We start from the raw sequence: 20,942 nt of genomic DNA, 5'->3' as shown, positions 1-20,942 counted from the left end.
TTTAAAAAAAAAAATTCCTTTATGGTTCTATGAGAAATGAATATATTTCTTGCCACATTCTGTGAAATTCAAAATTGAGAATGGAAATGGGGAATGTGTGAGAGCGACAACAATCCGACTATAGAGCAGACAACAGCAGAAGGCCACCAGCGAGTCTTAAATGTAGCGAGAAACTCCCGCACCCGTAGGCGTCTTTTAGATGGCCCCTTAAAAATATGTACCTGTATGCTAGTACAGTGATAATGGACGTCATACGTAACTCCAAATTATACCCAAGAAACTTAAATTAAAAGTCATACAAGACTAACAAAGACCAGAGGTTCCTGACTCGGGACAGGTGCAACATTGCAGCAGGGTTATTCCAATAGTCTATGGCTTCCATGAATTATGACTTAACTATAAATTAATACATTTGTACTCATTTGGATAGAAGTGATTGTACGTTAAAAATTAAAAAAAACACATATTTGGGTCGAAACGTTGAAGAAACATTTGTAAAGCATACGCCCCCTTACGAAGGTAAAGAACAAGTAAAATGTTAAAAAAAAATCACTTACCTTGGGAACTGCTTCAATTGAAAAAAAAAGTAAAATAAACAAATAATAAAAGGAAAGTCCCGAAAATCCTAACAATCATAATCACGTCTATATATTACCAAAAGAACGAATGACATGTTCTAAAGCAAATTGTAGGTTATTCCTGGGTTTATAGCTAGACAAACCGCCCACTTGTAGTTGTGTAAAGTAACGTTATATTGCGTTCTTAGTTTTCTCTATTTGCTAGACGATAATATCTGTCTAGACATCTTGTATGATTTGCATATAGGCCTAACATGTATAAGGTAATATGGTTTATATGATTATCGAAAAGTGTTCTGGAAGTGTCTCTTGAACTTTGTTTTTGAATAGATGACTATTCAATAATTTAATCAATGTAAATATGATAACCACAATAAAAACATAAACCGCCTCGACGTAAACAATACGGAAAGCTGTTCTCAAGTTTTCTTCATAAATAATTCTCGTTTGAATTGTTTTACATTGTCATACCGGGGCCTTTTATAGCTGACTATGTGATATCGGCTTTGCTCATTGTTGAAGGCAGTACGGTGACCTATAGTTGTTAATGTCTGCATTTTGGTCTCTTGTGAACATTGGCAATCATACCACATCTTCTTTTTATATTTACTTCGTCTGTATTTACAAATAGGATAATAAAGACAACTTTTTCATTTGAATGATAATTCATTTTCACTATACAATATATCTATGCGCCAGGTCATTTCCATGACAGGAGTATACAATGTTACGCGTGAAAGAGGCCACGTCATGTACGTGTTGGGAATATAAATTCCTTATCTCATTTTTCAAAGAATTATAAATATTAAATACATTATTAAAACAGCTTGAACCAAGTCACTCACAAACGTATAATAACGAGTGAATTGGTCGAAGTTATACATCAATTCATTCCTTTAACAAGGCGTTGTCTCCTATAATTAAAAAAAACTGTTAATCAGAAATCGCTGTACAGTAATTGTGACATTGGTTTTGCTGTTTAATTATTTAACATCTACTTTTAAATAGTAACCCGATATTGATTTACTAACGAGGCGTTTTTCATAATTCAATATATGTTGACTAACAATTTCTGTCCCAATCAGTTGTGATAAGAGTTGAGTACGACATGCAGATTATCGAAATGTTATTTAAAATAGTTGTCATTGTATGGATCTTTTTATGCCTTTTAGTTACTGAGAGTGGTACGTAATTTCTTTATTCGCTTCAAGTTGTTTTCCGTCTTTGTGAATACAAAGGCATCATCGTATTAATGAATGAATATGAATAGTTTATTTTTGTAAAATTACGGTGAATGATATCAAATATAAATGACTTGAATTGTTCAAAAACCAGGGTACGCAAGTGTTGTGATAAAAATACCAAAATATAAATCTGACTTCATTGCATGTTCCTGAGATCGGTAAAACATTAAGAATATTGAATATTTGATGCTTAGTATTTGAAACCATCAGAACAACTGTTAACTTTATGTAAGCAATTCGCAACATATGTTTAAGAACCATACTATAATCCATACACTAAGTGTGTGATAAAAAATTTATAATTGCAATCGTTCTTTGCTGATATCCTTTATGAGCTTTTACATTGTTTTAGAAGACACTTTGTGTACATTCATTGTAACTGTAAACCAATGTATTTTCGTTGATACTTTATTTTGCATTTTGCCTTTTCTATCTGAATTCTCAGCGATTTAATTTTAAATGCTCATATTATCAATTTATTATTTGTGTATTACTTATTGTGTATTTCACTAAAGTTTATATAATCATTGTATTATGATGTTTTTGTATCTTGCCTGAAAAGGGCCCATGATTGGTATAATAAAATAATGTCTAATGTCTAATGTCTATGCTAAAACTTAATACTAGTGTTCAATTTTGACTAAATAATTTTAATTGATTGCACTAAAGGGCTTCGGTAATAAAAATCTGACTCGAATAAAAAAAAAAAAAACATTTGTATTTCTGATCATCTTGTTTCACCTCAGTTTGTGAGTTCTTCATCAATATCATGTACTATTAAATTCAGAGTCGGTTTTATGTCATTTCTTTCATATATTTTTTTGTTACATGTACATGATGTAGCTTAATTACTTTTCAAGTTCTTATATGAAAGCAGAATAAAATTGAGAATGGAAATGGGAAATAAAAGCATGTAAAACATTTGCTTTCGAGTAATGATTAATCATGTCATAGTTGTTTTCAAGAAGACACATTTGGTTTCAGGCAATAACTTGAGTATAAGTTAATGGATCTCCATGAAATTTTTCTAGGAGGTTCAATACACAAAAGGAAGATTCGAATTGATTTTGGGGTTATAGAACAACATTATTGGGGGTATTTTTTTCTTAAAATTTTGGGTTTTTCTTCTACTGATTTGGGAGGAGTTGCACTCAAAATAGGGTGTTTTAAATATTTCATTTGTAATTTGTGTATTTTTCTTATGATATGTACTTGTTGATAATGTCGATGTGAGTATCATGATAAAGAAAATATATTTGGTAAGTATATATTCACAATTGACATGTGCCAGTGCGCTGCAAAAGGATCTTCTTTCCCTTTGATTCCAAAATGAATAATGCACATGCTTTTTTTTCTCTCACAAAAACACATGAGTTTTTTGGTAAATAAAACACTTGTCATGGTTTGACACTTTCAGTAATAAAAATTTAGTTTAGCCTGTTTGAATGTTTCACTGATTGTGTGAAAATTTTAACAGAAAATGTACAAAACACTTGATAAAATTGCGTAATCTGCAGAATTATCGATAACTTTCCTCACAATATATTCACAAGGACATAGAACGAATATATTGCATTGAAGGATCCAGGGGGGGGGGGGGGTTCTAGGGGTTGGAACCCCCCCCTTTTGGGGCCGAACAATGCATTTGAATGGGGACATACAGAAGTTGGGACCCCCTTTTTAAAATGGCTGGATCCGCCCCTGTATTGTCCATGCTATTCTGATCCGATTTTTTATTCATACATACAGGTATACTGGCATGGCTGGTGCTGTTTCAAGTTGCCTTCTTTTTCCATTTCTTGAGAAGTATTTGTTTAACCTGTTCAGTCACTATAACGTGTTACAATTCTTATTTAGACACAGCACATAAATAGTGACCAAAAAGGTACTGCTTTCACATGAGAGAAGCTATAAAAAAAATTAAATGCACAATATTTTTGTAGGACTTACTATCATATGAAATTAAGGAGATATGTTGTTAGAGACTTCTACTGAATAGAAATATGTGGATTCACCTGATACCTGTTTTCAAATAAGTCCATATTGAAGTTTAAAGGATCCAAAATTAAAATATGTTTAATTTCAACTGACATTTTTTTATATGCTTAATATAAACATCTGTGATCGTATCAGGCTATGCGTGGCAAAACATTTTATTGCCTTTAGTTTTGTACTTTTTTTTTTGATTTGGTCATGAAAATAAATTTGAAGTTCTGTTGTGGAGTTGCTACATAAGAATACCCAAATTGCAACTTAACTGTCAGTTTTTTTACCAACTTTTTTTTATGTACCAGACAAAAGTTTAATTTGTGCTTATTTTGTAGACTTTCCTTGTTTACAATATAGTTACACCAATTTAATTTTGAGTCCATGTAGTGTCAGTGAAAAATGGGTTTGAAATAACATCCAAACAATCAATGATACTGAGGTAAGTACCCAAATTCCATACATCATTACCTAAGTATGAAATTGTTCAAATTATCATGGCATATTGTTATTCTAAATTATTTCCCAAAATTGATCGCCCTGAAGATCATAAAAAACATTTTATTAAAATTAAGTATGTCAATAAAGGCTTTGATTTTGTAAATATTGCCGGTATATTTAACGACCATTCTGTTAAAGAACAAATTCCTGGTTATTTTGACAATATTGAGCTACCTCTTATTTGTTATATTTACAAGAAATCTACCCGGAAATTTGTGTTTAATTATAGTCAATTGTGTAAAGATGTTAATATCAGTGAAAATACACCTACTTCATGTAATTGCAGTAGTTCCGCATATATTTATGGACCCATTTCCCATGTTATAACAGGAGATCTTAACATCGTTCAAGACCGAGAGTTAAAATCATTCCTCAGTAAAGGACCTAAATATCGTCCCCCGTCAATTATTAATTGGAATGAGTGTCGTAATATCATCCACGACTCACTCCATACTTACTGTATGAAATGGATAAAACACAAATCTGATACATTCTTTATTTTATGATATAAAATGTTGTTTAAAATCATGAAAACTACATTTAGTCTATGTTTCTATTGAAAAATAAAATAACTCTATCAAGTAATTTTATTATTTTTAAAATAAAAAAATACTTATATAAGTAATTAAAAAAAATAACTTGTTTAAGTAACGCCCCTGACTGTATAATACATTGTTCAAATAAGGCCTTCGAAAATAGTGGAATAAATTACTTTTGGAGTGTCAAGAACTCGTTGGAAGTACTTGATACATTGCATGCTCATATTGGTGATTTTGAATCTGTTCAAAGTTTTGATTTTTCTACCCTGTATACCACATTGCCTCACATTCTCATTAAGAAAAAATTCACACACCTAATTAAATGGGCATTCAAAAAATCAGAATGTGAATATATATGTTCAAACTCTTTTAGGTCATTTTTTAGTAGCAATAAACCAAAAAACTATGTTAATTGGACATGCTTTGATACTATATATGCCCTTGAATTTTTACTAGATAACATTTTTGTTCGCTTTGGGGATTCCGTATTTCGTCAGATTATCGGAATTCCAATGGGAACTAACTGTGCACCACTTATTGCGGATCTCTTTTTGTATTGTTATGAGTTACAATTTATGACAAAAATAAGCAAAGACTCATCAAAACAACATTTGATAAACAAATTTAATAATTCTTTTAGATATTTGGATGATATTTTGGCTCTCAATAATGACGACTTCAGTATGTATATTAATGAAATTTATCCTGCTGAACTTACTTTAAATAAAGCTAATACTAATAATGACCACTGCCCTTTCCTCGATCTTGATATCTATATCACTAACGGAAAACTGAATACTAAAATTTATGATAAAAGGGATGATTTTTCATTCCCTATCGTTAATTATCCGTTTTTAGATGGTGACGTTCCCTTGTCACCATCTTACGGTGTTTATATATCTCAACTTGTACGATTCGCTCGTGTTTGTAACAATGTTTTAGATTTTAACGAGAGAAATTTATGTATTACTGAAAAATTATTACATCAGGGTTTTCGATATCACAAACTAGTCAAAACTTGTACTGAATTTTATCATCGGTATAAAGACATCATTCGTAAATATAGCTCAACATGCAGACTTTTTATACGTTCAGGTATTTCACATCCAATTTTTTATGGAAATATTCTTTATAAAGCACAAAGGTGTCAGTATTCACCTCAGAAACTTACAAAACCTTTAAATAGACTGATTAAGAAGGGATATAATTACGATACTGTTGTCAAGTCATTAAAGATTGCATATTTTGGCGTTAATATTGAGTCACTGATAAGGTCTTTGCGTCGGAACTAAAGACATTTATTCTAAAAACAGTTGTTGGCATGACACGGGTTATGTTCTTCTCATATATGTTATGATGGTATGATACTAAACCCCTAACGGGAAGAATTGTGCCGGAGGTTCATATGATGAAATCATAATCTTTCAGTCAGTTTAATTGAAGTCTGGAGCTGGCATGTCAGTTAACTGCTAGTAGTCTGTTGTTATTTATGTATTATTGTCATTTTGTTTATTTTCTTTGGTTACATCTTCTGACATCAGACTCGGACTTCTCTTGAACTGAATTTTAATGTGCGTATTGTTATGCGTTTATTTTTCTACATTGGTTAGAGGTATAGGTGGAGGGTTGAGATCTCACAAACATGTTTAACCCCGCCGCATTTTTGCGCCTGTCCAAAGTCAGGAGCCTCTGGCCTTTGTGAGTCTTTTATTATTTTTATATTAGTTTTTTGTGTACAATTTGGAAATTAGTATGGCGTTCATTATCACTGAACTAGTATATATTTGTTTAGGGGCCAGCTGAAGGACGCCTCCGGGTGCGGGAATTTCTCGCTACATTTAAGACCTGTTGGTGACCTTCTGCTGTTGTTTTTTTATTTTGGTCGGGTTGTTGTCTCTTTGACACATTCCCCATTTCTATTCTCAATTTTATGGTTAATTTCAAATCTTTAAAACTGGGATATAAACAGAGATTTTGTTTTATTTCTTCAAATATTTCGAACAATTTGACATTATTTCATGCTTTAACTATTACTTTTTGAAAAAAAGGATGCTGGTAACAAATTTAATTTGCTCATTTTAAAAAGAGGATAATAAAATAACTTCACATGGTGAAAGAAAACTTGTGAGATTTTTGCAGTTTTTTTTGGCTAAAAAGGTGCTATTTGGTTACTGAGTACAATTTTGTACTGTGATGTTATATAACCATAACATAAGTGTGTATTGCTAAATAGGTTGAAATGTGAACCTGATATAGTGATAAAGTACTCGGTAGAGAGAATGTTTTGATCTGAAAGGTTTAAACTGATGCATAAAATATGCAGGCGACTAGTCTGCTGTAGCTAGATTTTTGGGATGTACCCCACACACTTCCAAGTAACATGCCCTGTATATACCTATCAAAGTCATGATATTCTCATGGGTTATCATAATAACTCCCTCTTCCCATAAAATCCAATCTTTGACAATATGGGAGCATACAATATAAACATTTGTGAATAATTTGAAGATTTTTTTATGTTTTAAACTTTTGTTAAGTTTTAAATCAGTCTGTGGGCTACCAAAGTTGTTAAGTTTTGAATTAGTCTTTGGGATACCATAGGATCCAGAGGGGGGATTCTCCCTTTTCTAAGAAAAAATTGTTGACTACATAGGGAATCACTGAAGCATGACTAGAGCGCCCTCCTTATGAATATGCTGGATTCGTCATTGACTACATGAATAACAGTGATCTCATTCAACAGTATAATCATCAGTTTCCCTTTATGTGGGGAATATTGTTGCAGATGAACATAAGTAGTCATGGTCAACAAGTGCACCGGAGCACAGGCACTTGTTTCTGTCAATGTGGGGGTTACTTTCCATACCAGTACAGTAAAACCCCACATAATTTGACAGAAACAAGTGCCTTTGCACCGGAGTTTACCCCGCATGCCGCATGGCCATCATACCAAAAAATCCGACATATATTGCCTGCAGAGGTTTTTTTCTGTGTTCCCATGGCTGGTCGGAACTTTTACGCTAAATATATTATCGTTTACTATGATTTTGTGACTTTTAAATGAAGTACCTGTGATTATGTAGGTTATTTGTTTTGACCTCACTAATAATGGAATGTTATAGCAGACGAACCATGGCGTCAGATGTTGTTGTCCTTAACTTCAGAATTTCCGTGGTACAATAAAATTCAATAAGCTACACAATTTACCAAAATTTTTGAATTCTTGTTTAATCAAACAAATAAAAATTCATGTTGTATTCAACAGCGAAATCATTCCGATCTGTCCCGTTTTTTCAAGATCGCGTTGAAACGTTAAATTCGGCCGCAATTAAAAAAATTTCGTACGAGATTTTACGAGAGTGGCGAAACTTTTGAAGATGGGTCGTGTAGAGAGAGTTATCGTTCTTTACTCCAAAACGATGCTTCTACCATAAGTGCCAGCTAAAGGTGGCATATAATAAAGGCCGTGTTTCAAAAATAATTTTATAGAACTGTATAAAGTTTTCTTAAAATAAATGCAAACCCTTAAAAATGGTCACGTGATAATAAAAGTGTGACCAGAGGGCGACTGATATAAATCCTGTCAAACAGAAATTAACATAGTATTACATCCTTCATTTCCTAACCTTAGATCACCTTGTGATAAAATTATGTTATATCAGAAGAAGATTTGGGATAAAAGGTACTAAAGCAAAATAAACACAAGTTAAATACCGCAAATCGATTTAAAAGATAAAAAAAACGTAGTTTATAAAAAGTCCGTCTGAAACAGTACTGAATGTCTTGGGAACCGAAAAGTAAAGTAATTTGAAGTATGGGCGAATATAGTGTCATCGTTAACCATAAGAAAATATTTATCATTTTTACCCCCTTGAATCTTGAATCTTGAATTGACACTGAAAAAGGAACGCGATGTAACGGTAATAGCTGTTAGCTATCGGTACAACTTATAATTTTAGCTTAAGTGCATGATGCATATATACATGTACGTACTAAAGCTGGACCATTTTTTTCACTATATGACATATTATCCATGAATTTATAAACAATTCTACTTTCTCCAAATAAATATTTGACCAATATTAGATCCAATCCTGAATGATGGTAAAGTACCATCTTCTGTCAGTTGGAAGAAACCTTACCCAATGTAGACTTTGGATATTAGGTCTATGGTCGTTACTCGTTAGAACTATAGAATTAAATAATCTTGACCAAAACTGGATGAAAATGAGTAGTGTGTCCCCAATAAATCAGGAAAATAAACAAAATGTAAGCACAATTTCAAATAAATATTCGAGCGCCAAAAAAAAAAATCGCCGACCTAGGCAATTAATAACTGAATGATACATGTATTTTGTCGACATCTGGTGACTTTTGAACTGTTACATATGTCGTATATTTGACCATTATATTTCAATCAAAGGGAAAACAGTCTGCATATAATTGTTTAAGAATATATTGTTTCGGAATGTTTTTTCCTGTATGCACAGACTGCTGCAGTTTTCAAACTCTCCGAAGTGTAACGAACAATAAAACTCTTGTTGTACTTATTTTTTACATATACATTTCTGTTTCTATACATTTTACAACTGCGTAAATTTGTATCGATATTGATTAATTTCAAATACGTGGAATGCATTTATAAATAATGCAAATATAACATTTATTGTAAAATCGTGTAATTAATCTTAAATTCTAAAACCGAAAAAACGACATAAAACACATTATCAATTTCAATTTCAAAAGTTCTGCAAAACTGTTTAAAAATTCAATGAATGATTGATGAATGTCAACTGATACACACCCTGTATTCCTGATTTTGTTTTGTTCATTTTATAGTATTCCTGTTCAAATCAATTTTGTTGTAAATAAATTACAATTAAATCGACCACATAATCTGTAAATAATGTATACACGTTCTAGAGTTTACCTTGACAAACTAGGACACGCAGTTGCCATTTCGTACCTCAAAAAACATTTGTTTTCTGTGAAATGAAGTATATATTTATGACGACGAAATATATTTGATCATGGGTATTTGTATGGTAAATGTTGGGTATGGAATGGGAAATTGGGGTATGAAATAAGAAGGCAAATGAGTTGCATGAATATGATATACAGAAATGTTGTCATAAATTTATGATATACAAGAAAATTGCACAAAAAAGCAAAAATCAAGAGTATAACTTTCCCTTCTACATAGCCACTCGCATGACCGACAAGCAGCCAACAAAATCTAAGGGCAAGTAAACGGATAACTTCAAAATAGAATTTCAAATAAACATGTATACATAATGAAAATCATATAATGTATTTACGACAGTTAACATATACATGGATACGATATATAGAATATAAATGTCTCAAAAACGAAGTTGAAAATCGTTCCCCTGTTTTAAATCAGTCACCTATTAATGAGGATGAAAATCTATCATACACATGGAAGCTTTCAAAACCTTTAAACAGACTTATTAAGAAGGAATATAGTTACGATACTGTTGTCAGGTCATTAAAGATTGCATATTGTGGTGTTAATACTGCTTCACTTCTTCTCATATATGTTATGACGGTATGATACTAGACCCCTAACGGAAAGGATTGTGCCTGATATTCATATGATGAAATCATAATATTTCAATCAGTGTAATTGAAGTCTTGAGCTGGCATGTCAGTTAACTGCTAGTAGTCTGTTGTTATTTAAGTATAATTATCATTTTTTTTATTTTCTTTGGTTACATCTTCTGACATCAGACAAGGACTTCTCTTGAATTGATTTTTAAATGTACGTATTGTTATGCGTTTACTTTTCTACATTGGCTGGAGGTATAGGGGGAGGGTTGAGATCTCATTAACATGTTTAACCCTGCCGCATTTTTGCGCTTGTCCCAAGTCAGGAGCCTCTTGTCTTTGTTAGTCTTGTATTATTCTAATTTTAGTTTCTTGTGTACACTTTGGAAATTAGTATGACGTTCATTATCACTGAACTAGTATATATTTGTTTGGGGGCCAGCTGAAGGACGCCTCCGGGTGCGGGAATTTCTAGTTACATTGAAGACCTGTTGGTGACCTTCTGCTGTTATTTTTTCTATGGTCGGGTTGTTGACTCTTTCATACATACCCCATTTCCATTCTCAATTTTATGTATACATAATGATAATCATAAAGTATTTATTTTACGACAGTTAACATATACATGGATAAGATACATGTATATAGAATATAAATGTCTCAAAAACGAAAGTTCAAAATCATTCCCCTGTTTTAATCAGTCACCTATTAGTGAGAATGCAAATCTGATATACACGTGGAAAAAAGTATTGCAACACCTTAATGTTTTATGAATTGAAAAATCAGCCTGGTATTTTGAATGGAATATGATAAAATATTTGTGACATAATATTGAAACATAGTTTATGATAACATGGGCATTTACACGAACAAAAAATGTATCTATAGTCGAACTTTACAATGTCAGACATTTTAAAATTAATCTTAAGAAAATTGTTCAAATCATGTTTGATCGTTAAACGCCAAAGAATTAGTACTTTGTGCACAGCCTCCATTCAAACGGATAACCGACTCTTAACGTCTTCTGATTCCTGCAATAAATCGACTAAATTTTTGCTAAGGTAGCAGCAACCATTTATGATGAGGGCATTGTTTATTTCGTGACGTGCTTGAACTGTGGTGTCCTTTTCGTGCACTCTACGCCCAATAGTGTCCCATATATACTCGATATAGTTCAAATCCGGGCTACGATTGGTCCAAAGAAGATGAACCGAATTCCATTGGAACAATGGATCTTCCTCCAAGATGATAATATTCAACTTTGACGAGCTCTGCACTACATTCAATACGGACAATTTTGTGTCTGTTCGTAAGCAAAGGTCCTCGAAAAGGTCCTATCGCACGATAAAAAGGAGCGATGAGTCGATCTCGAACAGTTCTTATTTAAAGGCTCCTGTATGACCACCACTCCCTTTGAAGAATGTATTGTATGCAATGGGTTTCATTCTGACCAACCTTCATTATGCTTGATTTTCCCTAACAAATGATATAAGGAGTCTTCTTGGTCTCGGAAGGTCTTTTATATCATATGTTTCCACAAAACGACGTATAGTGGAATGGTGATAACCAACAATACGTGCAATTGTCACAACGACATACCTGCTTTTCTCATGCTGATATTCTGCCATCTTGTGGCAATTAAGAGTTGTTTAGGACCCATGACAAGGTGTCAATCACATAACTTTATAAACTTGGTTCTTTAAAGTGTTGAAAACAAGGAGGATAAAATCATCGGTTTTGTTGTTTACGGGTACAGAAGCTAAATGTGCTGATAAAAAAATATCGAATCGATATTTATTGATTAAACTCAGGTGATATTCCAATAATGTTTAACTATTTCAATTTCAACAAATTTTATCACAAAAAATGGAAAAGTGTTTTGTTTTAATTCAATTTCAATTTGGTGTTGCAATACTTTTTTCCAAGTGTATAGTTAAGATGTAAAAAGAAAAATTTGTTATAATCAATTTTACGCAAATACAGATATAATAAAAAATATGTCGGATGTAAAATAAATTACAAGAACTGCGGCTGATATATTAATAAAACAAATGTTTTCAGAAATGATTGCACATTTAGTTGATGAACCAGGGGTATGTCAAAAAACGTCTCCTCCTTTTTTACCAAAGTTCATCGGAAGGTACCAATACCTTGTTGATAAATATTCCGTATCAACTTCTCAAATAATACACGATGGTCTTGTTGTATAGATTCTGCGTGCTGATATTGTTTATCATCTTAATAACGTGTTTTATTGTTCTATTACTAATATTACTTTTACTGTTGAATGGTTTTATGTGATATCCGTTTGACGTGGCTAGGTACTTATACATCTCATCAATGTGTTTGTATTGGCTTTCATTTTTGAGTGGTTTGTTTTGTGTATGCGACTTTTTGTATTTCTATTGTTCTTATAACGTTACTCTGTACGTTAAAAGATCCCGTCAGTATGATATTTTTCTATTATATGTCATTTGATATATTTCTATTATGAATTACTATATACGTTGAACCACAAACGTCAAAATCATTCAATCGCGTAGTGGAATCAACTATTTTTGGATTCTTATAAATACATATATAACTTTTGGACTAGTTTAAAATTATAATCCTGGTACCTTTGATAACTATTTACACCACTGGGTCGATGCCACTGCTGGTGGACGTTTCGTCCCCGAGGGTATCACCAGCCCAGTAGTCAACACTTCGGTGTTGACATGAATATCAATAATGTGGTCATTTTGATAAATTTCCTGTTACAAAACTTTGAATTTTCGAAAAACTAAGGATTTTCTTATCCCAGGCATAGATTACCTTAGCCGTATTTGGCACAACTTTTTGGAATTTTGGATCCTCAATGCTCTTCAACTTTGTACTTGTTTGGCTTTATGAATATTTTGATATGAGCGTCACTGATGAGTCTTATGTAGACGAAACGCGCGTCTGGCGTACTAAATTATAATCCTGGTACCTTTGATAACTAATTAAATATCGGTCAATTTCTGAAATTTATTCTTACATACTTTTGATTTTTTAACCCTGTATGCTAACATAAAATTGTGTGTATGCACATTGAACAACAAATTTATGTGACGGATAAAAACTATCTGACGTCAGACACTCAAATCAATCACTGTATTTGTAGATAGTAGATGTTTGTGTGTTCTGTTAAATTGTTCCTTTTAAAATTGTTATACGATGATGACTGATGTACCCATATTTTGACTTGTTTATTGTTTATTTAACGCATCAATGTAAATATAACGGAATTTGGTAAGACTGTCATTAAAGTGAGAGGGTTAGCGCTATAGAACCAGGTTTAATCCACCATTTTCTACATTCGAAAATGCCTGTACCAATTCAGGAATATGTCAGTTCTTGTCCATTCGTTTTTGGTGCGTTTTGTTATTTGAATTTGCCTAGTGGTTATGGACTTTCCGAATTGATTTTCCTCTAAGTTCAGTATTTTTGTGATTTTACTTTTTAATAATGTTTACAAATTCTAAAAATAATAAAATTTTAAGAAAATGTGATACATTTCTAAATAGGTGCTTTCTTATTCTATAAGATCTCTAATCACACGCGCCTCAAGGATTGGGCCGTCTATTAAATTTCATTTTTGAAATTGATTAACAATTGGTTTACATTTTATATATCAAATTCAATATTATGTTTTTGAAACCATCAAAACAAAGGTTAACTTTATCAGGTTTATTTATAAAGATAAGTGTCAACATATGCTGACGAATCATACTTTTATCTATATACTTAATGTTTGATATACAATTTATCATTGCAACCTTTCTTTGCTTAAATGATTATGAAGTTTCTTATATTACATTTTGTGCTATTTTTTGTTGTTGAAAGTATAATACTTTATATAACCGTTTTTTGAGTTTTTTATTCCAGCTTACAAATATTTGTCATCACGACATCTTACTCAAAACATGAACTATGCTATATTTGTGAAAATTGGTGAATTACATGAGTTTAACGGTGACCTTTATTATCTGTTTTGTGCAGCAAAGAATGATTGATCGTTGATCGCTTTCGTCCTGAGTGTGTAAAAATGTGAAGCGCATGCCATTAAAGTCCAGTACCAAATAACCTTTGTTTGTGCTTAACAAATTTTATGTCACATGATTTTTCCGTATACATATGTTGTATTATGTCCGATACTAAAACTCATAAAAAGCCCCAATTGACACATGAATAAATAACTATCGGTCACAGCACGGCCTTCAACAATGAGCAAAGCCCATACACTAATATATTTAAAAAAAACCAGTTATTATACAATATGATAGTTATACAACCCTGCCCCTCCTCCCTCCTCTTATTGTTTTATGACTTTCGAAAAACGGTATACTACTGTTGCCTTTATTTGTTTTACACTTCACTACATTTTTTGAACTTATATAGACAAAATACTCGTTGGTCGTAACTATATATATACAAAAATGTCCCCATGACTATTTGTTTTGATGTTATACCTTTTATTAAAATAGTTCTATTAATTTGGCAATATTGTTTTACATGTATTTTTTGGCAAGTTACGAATAAATGATAAACTATTTTCTAATACATGTCATAGCTGTAATGCATCCTTTTATTTCTTAATTATGACCAATAATCCTTAACTTAGTAAAGCATTTGCGTTTACAGTTTTCATCATAAGTTTTTATTCTATTTGATAACATATTCTTATATTTTTTTTACATTTATTATAAATCAAGGTCTTCAAATTAATTCAAGTCCCTGCATTTATTTACTTTATCTAAAAGGCTTATGTACAATGAAACATTCTTGGCAAATATATACCAACAATATGTAGCATGCCAGTTCAACGTCCACAGGCAAATATTTCGTGCGTGTTCAGAACGATTGACATTATAATAGACAAAACAAAAAGTGATTCAATCAATAGATTATGAAAATGTAACAATCTACGGAAGTGTACAATTGTTTAAAAAAGAAAGATATGTTTTCTTTTAATAATTTCTTTTAAAAATATTCAGAGTTCAGAGATAATACAATTTCTCATCATGATTAGCATTTTAAACTAGCCTTTATCAAAATTTAATGATTACTAGGTAGACATTTAAAGTTAAAAGTTTAAAGTTATAGTCTCTCTAGTGAATTTACATGCACAAAGCCTGTTTTTAGATTTGAAAAACGATAAACAAATATACATTTTGCAGTTATTTTTCCTAACACATATAATGCTATCTGTATGTTTCTGTAATACTAATAGATTGTGCAATTTTTGTTATGAAAATTCATTGTGAAAAAATGATATTGATGATTTTATTTTGTGACGAAAAGGCTTGTTAAATTACTTGCTTCATTGATTCTATAAACATATCATTTCAATGAGTATGCGTTATAATGAACAATAACTCATTAAATAATGCATAAGAACAATGGAATACAATTAACATAATGTAAAATAAGTTTTTTTAACTTAATAAATAAACTTATCATAGATACCAGGACTAAATTTTGTATATACGCCAGACGCGCGTTCCGTCTACAAAAGACTCACCAGTGACACTCTGTGTTGGTGTCAAATGCTAGTCAATAACTTATCTTTGACTTTTTGTCATTACTACTAAAAATATTACTTAAAAATTAAGAGAATAAAAAAACAAATAAAAATGAATTAGGAAAACAAACTAAAAAAATTATAAAAACATTAAAAAAAAACCAACTATAAACATAAAATAAATAAAGAAAACATTAGTTTTTAAAAGTAAGAAAAATCAACAGAAAATATTAGTAAACAAATTCATTTCACTATACTTTTTATTCTCATAAACTCATAAATCTAAAATAAACTGACAACGCCATGGCTAGAAATGAAAAAGACAAACAATAGTACGAATTTCATGAATCGACTAAGAGAAAACATAGCTGGGTAACAAACTAAAACGTCGGAAACACATAAACAATAAGAGGAAAACAACAGAAACAGTGAAGTGCAACAAAACAAAAAACCCACAATGCAACACACACACACAGAAACGAGCTTTAAGTTAAAACCTGACATTTTCCTGAAATGGTAAAAGACATGTTTAAGAAAAATGGTGGGTTGAACTGGTTGTGCGGCTAGCCAATTTTTCGCTTGTATGGCAATGTCATAAATAACACTACAATGACAACATTAAATGAAGGACTACAGTACAAATAAATATAAAAATGCATTGAGGACAGAGGAACACACAAATAACTATACAATAGAAAATGTGTATTGTTATCAAAGGTACCATGCTAATATTTTGTATTGATAATTATTGGCCGTAATGTAGTATGCATGCTTTTTTAATTAAATGTACTTAAATATTTAACTAGAAAGTGTTTATTTAATTTATTCATATACCCACTGTACATGTAGATACACTGGAAGTAGCAAGACACAAACCAACCAAGCAGTCAACCAATTGGAGCGAAACCTCCGGACTATCTCGAAATGCTGTAGATGGTGAATATACACAACACATGACATTATCAGAGCAGTTTTGTACTCATACTCACCTGGAAGATAAATCATCATGGTGGGCAGTGGATCTGGGTGGCATTTATGACATCACCAACGTGATTATCTATGGAAGAAATGACTATGCTCCGGCTGGTATGTTGTACATATCGTAGGGTGCTGATTACAGAAATTTTAATAAAACTAAATTGAAGCACTTTAAAATTAAGTGTTGTAAACAGATGATCATTGGATTTGTTTCTAAAGTACACAAATATATTCGTAGGTATACACATAACAATGCCGTCGCTGCAATAAAACCTTTAATTCTACAGCGGCGTAGAACACCCTTACCAATCAACAAATTTAACAACGACATTGTTGTTGTTTTAACATTTCTGCATTGTGATACAATTTTTTAACGTTTTTACCTGTCTGCGAACAAAATGCAAATTTTCAGACTTTGCTTTTACTCAAGTATCTAACGGTTTGTTGGTTACTGCATGAATTGGTTATTTTCCAACTTTTTTTGTTTTTATTTCAAATTTAGTTCTTGTTTTTTTTTCAGTTGAGAGACTTTCGAATTTCGACATCGAGGTGATTAAACCGTGCAGAAACAGAACTTATTGGTTTGAGGACGGTGCCAGCCAATTGTGTTATCATCAGCAAGCACCAATTACATTTTTAAATGCTTCATGTAATTACAAGATGATGGGACAGTATGTTCGCATACGGCTCAATGATCCCAATCCATTAACACTATGTGAAGTTGAAGTGCATGGTACATTTATTCGTTATCTACGTTCAGGTAATTCATCAAGAAACTATTATTCATTCAGTCATTTCAACAATTTCTTCACATTTGTTTATTTTTTATTACGTTTTTTTCTGGACTTGAAGAGCCATTTAGTTGAACACTAGAAGTAAAGTTTTTTTCTTATCATTGTCTTAATTTAACGACATGTAAGTCGACAAAGCTATGGTGGTTGTATGCTTGAAAAACTAATTTAACCCTCTACATACGAAAATTGCATAATGTTTTTATTTAAAAATAAAAATGTTTTGCTAAAGCACATGTACTGAGAGTACTAATATCAAACATCAATATGATATTTGTTCTTCTTTTATCCATAATCATTTTTATTTTGACTAAGACCAACTGATATATGATCCCCACACAACGCATGATAAGGGTTAAGAAACAAAAAGAGGATTTATTGGTTTGAACATTATGTAAAAACTAAACATGGATATAACATCAATGTAGGATTTCGTTTTTTTTAATGCTATATGAGCTGTCAAATTCTGGTTTGCTTATTTCTGTCTGTGATGTTTATTTAAATCGTTTTCAGGAAATTGACGCAAACTGACTGCTAATAGTGCATTATTATTTATGTATTTTGCTTTTATCAATGTTAAAAAAAACTTGCTTTTCTTAATCGTAGCTGATACCCCTTTTAAAAATAAGAACATGAATAACAATCTGCAGTATACAGTTAATTTACATTGTATATTTATCCATTAGTAACTGTTCCGTATACCTGCGGATTCCAAGGCCAAAGTTATGCAGGACATAATGTGACCCTAAGCAGCGCCATTGTGAAAAGTGACATTTACTGTACCTATATGTGTGCCTTCATGAAAGAATGTTATGTTGCAGACTTCAACAAGAAGACCTCAAATTGCACCATAATGGAAAAGAAAACTGGATCCAATGTCGTGGCTAATTCTGATCACGACGTTTTTTTCATCAATTAAACATTTTTTTGGTCGATGCTGGACATTGTGCAATTGTGAAAACTATGAAAGTTATATTTAACAACAAGAAGACCCTAATTAGTATCCGTTAGAAAGAGAAACAAATGGATCCACTGTCTTAAAGTCTTGTTCAAATGAAATTCTTACGTCTTTTGAATATATTCAATTAATGTAGCAATACCAGTAATCTGTAAATAAACGTCAACCTTATTTTCAAGGTTTTCCACCAACTTAGAAACCATGTAGTTTTTGTCCAGTTATTAAATTGCTATGATGACCCATGAAGATAAAGGGCCCTTGTACAGCGCTATCGAATAATAGCTTATGACAATGAATGAATGAATAATTTCTTTATTTTCGACCGTCAAAGAACTTATCTACATAAACATTATATTTTATTTCAATATACGAAAAGCTAGATCTGGTTTTATAACGATGTAAATGGAAAATCACAAGTTCATATCTCTTAGCGGTTATTTAACGGTTCATTCAACTTCAAAAACGACTTTTGGAAGATTAGAAATAAAAAATGCTATATTTGGGTGACCAAGGCAACCCATTTTCAACTTTGATAGTGCAACAGATCTGCACGTGAAATGTGCATGTTTAGTTGTATAGATGAAAATGTATGCATTTCTTTAAATGAAAGGTCAAAGTCCGGTACTTGAGATTTTCATTAGTTCTAACAAATTTCGAGGGGTTAAAACAATAAATATGAATTGTGAAATAGGCAAGAAATTAAGTAAATAGAAGGAAGTCAGTTTCGAGTCATTTTAACCAATTAACCAAGATGGCCAAAATGGAAAAATATGGGGAAGAACATGGGGAAAATATTATATCTCTGTAACTAAAGCAGTCAGAGCCATTTTGACAATAATTTAAGATGTTCAGCAGGTCAAATGTATTAATTTCTCCCTGAAATTATCAGACGTATCAGGCAACCAGCTGTTGGGTTGCTGTTACTAAATGTGCAGTTTTTTGTTATTATCTTAAATATGATAATTAACAATGATAAAAAGAGATACACTGTTGTGTAGACAGACGAAACGCACGTGTGGCGTAAGCATAACACTTTAGTCCTGGTATATATGACGAGTTTGACATGAATATCAATAATGTATTCATTTTTTTTTTATTAATTTCCTAATTATAAAAGTTTAAATTTTTCGAAAAACCAAGGATTTTATTATCCCATGCAAAAATTTCCTTAGCTGTATTTGGCACCACTTTTTGGAGTTTTGGATCCTCAATGCTCTTCAACTTTGAACTTGTTTGGCTTTATAGATATTTTGATATGAGCGTCACTGATGAGTCTTATGTAGACGAAACGCGCGTCTGGTGTACTAAATTGTTTACAATGAAAAACAAAATTGCTCAGCAAAGTACGATCTACAAATAAGTCAATTGGTTCCTTTATTGCCCCTTAAGGTAAATGTATCAATTTAAAATGTAAATTAAAATATTTTCCACTCTAAACTACAACATTAAAGCTCTTAAGAACTTATACATGATGTACTACATGTATAAGCCAGGGCTTACAAGAAAAGCCAAGGTATATTTAACATCTTTATTCATTAGTTAACTGCATGTAACAATACCGTTTAACCTCCATCAGTCTGGAAGTGTCATGGCATGTAACAATGACGTTTAACCTCAATCAGTCTGGAAACTTCATGGCATGTTATAATGCAGTTTAACCTCCATCAGTCTGGGAGCGTCATGGCATGTTACAATAACGTTTAACCTCCTTCTGTCTTGAAGCGTCATGGCATGTTACAATGACGTTTAACCTCCATCAGTCTGGAAGTGTCATGGCATGTTACAATGACGTTTAACCTCCATCAGTCTGGAAGTGTAATGTCATGTTACAATGACGTTTAACCTCCATCAGTCTGGAAGTGTCATGTCATGTTACAATGACGTTTAACCTCCATCAGTCTGGAAGTGTCATGGCATGTTACAATGACGTTTAACCTCCATCAGTCTGGAAGTGTCATGGCATGTTACAATGACGTTTAATCTCCATCAGTCTGGAAGTGTCATGGCATGTTACAATGACGTTTGACCTCCATCAGTCTGGAAGTGTCATGGCATGTTACAATGACGTTTAATCTCCATCAGTCTGGAAGTGTCATGGCATGTTACAATGACGTTTAACCTCCATCAGTCTGGAAGTGTCATGGCATGTGACAATGACTTTTAACCTCCATCAGTCTGGAAGTGTCATGGCATGTTACAATGACGTTTGACCTCCATCAGTCTGGAAGTGTCATGGCATGTTACAATGACGTTT

At 32.0% G+C, this 20,942-nt stretch overlaps 1 protein-coding gene across 1 annotated transcript; it reads left to right on the top strand.

Moving 5' to 3' along the window:
- Positions 1-1,672: 1,672 nt before the first annotated feature.
- LOC134726765 (fucolectin-3-like) lies at positions 1,673-18,847 on the top strand. The gene is made up of 4 exons (XM_063591178.1): positions 1,673-1,762; positions 16,811-17,047; positions 17,460-17,699; positions 18,417-18,847. Exons 1-4 carry the CDS (start codon positions 1,687-1,689, stop codon positions 18,647-18,649), a joined length of 786 nt encoding a protein of 261 aa, XP_063447248.1. The 5' UTR covers positions 1,673-1,686; the 3' UTR covers positions 18,650-18,847.
- The last annotated feature ends 2,095 nt before the right edge of the window (positions 18,848-20,942 follow it).

Source organism: Mytilus trossulus, chromosome 7 (genome assembly GCF_036588685.1).
Source record: "Mytilus trossulus isolate FHL-02 chromosome 7, PNRI_Mtr1.1.1.hap1, whole genome shotgun sequence".
Classification (NCBI taxonomy): Eukaryota; Metazoa; Mollusca; class Bivalvia; order Mytilida; family Mytilidae; genus Mytilus; species Mytilus trossulus.
This window is presented reverse-complemented; position numbering and strand designations above follow the sequence as displayed.

Excerpts from the sequence above, each read along its gene's own strand:
- LOC134726765 (XM_063591178.1), top strand. The coding sequence starts at position 1,687 with ATGCAGATTATCGAAATGTTATTTAAAATAGTTGTCATTGTATGGATC. Across the intron at positions 1,763-16,810 it reads CCTTTTAGTTACTGAGAGTG|ATACACTGGAAGTAGCAAGA; the intron begins GTACGTAATTTC and ends CTGTACATGTAG. Across the intron at positions 17,700-18,416 it reads TATTCGTTATCTACGTTCAG|TAACTGTTCCGTATACCTGC; the intron begins GTAATTCATCAA and ends TTTATCCATTAG.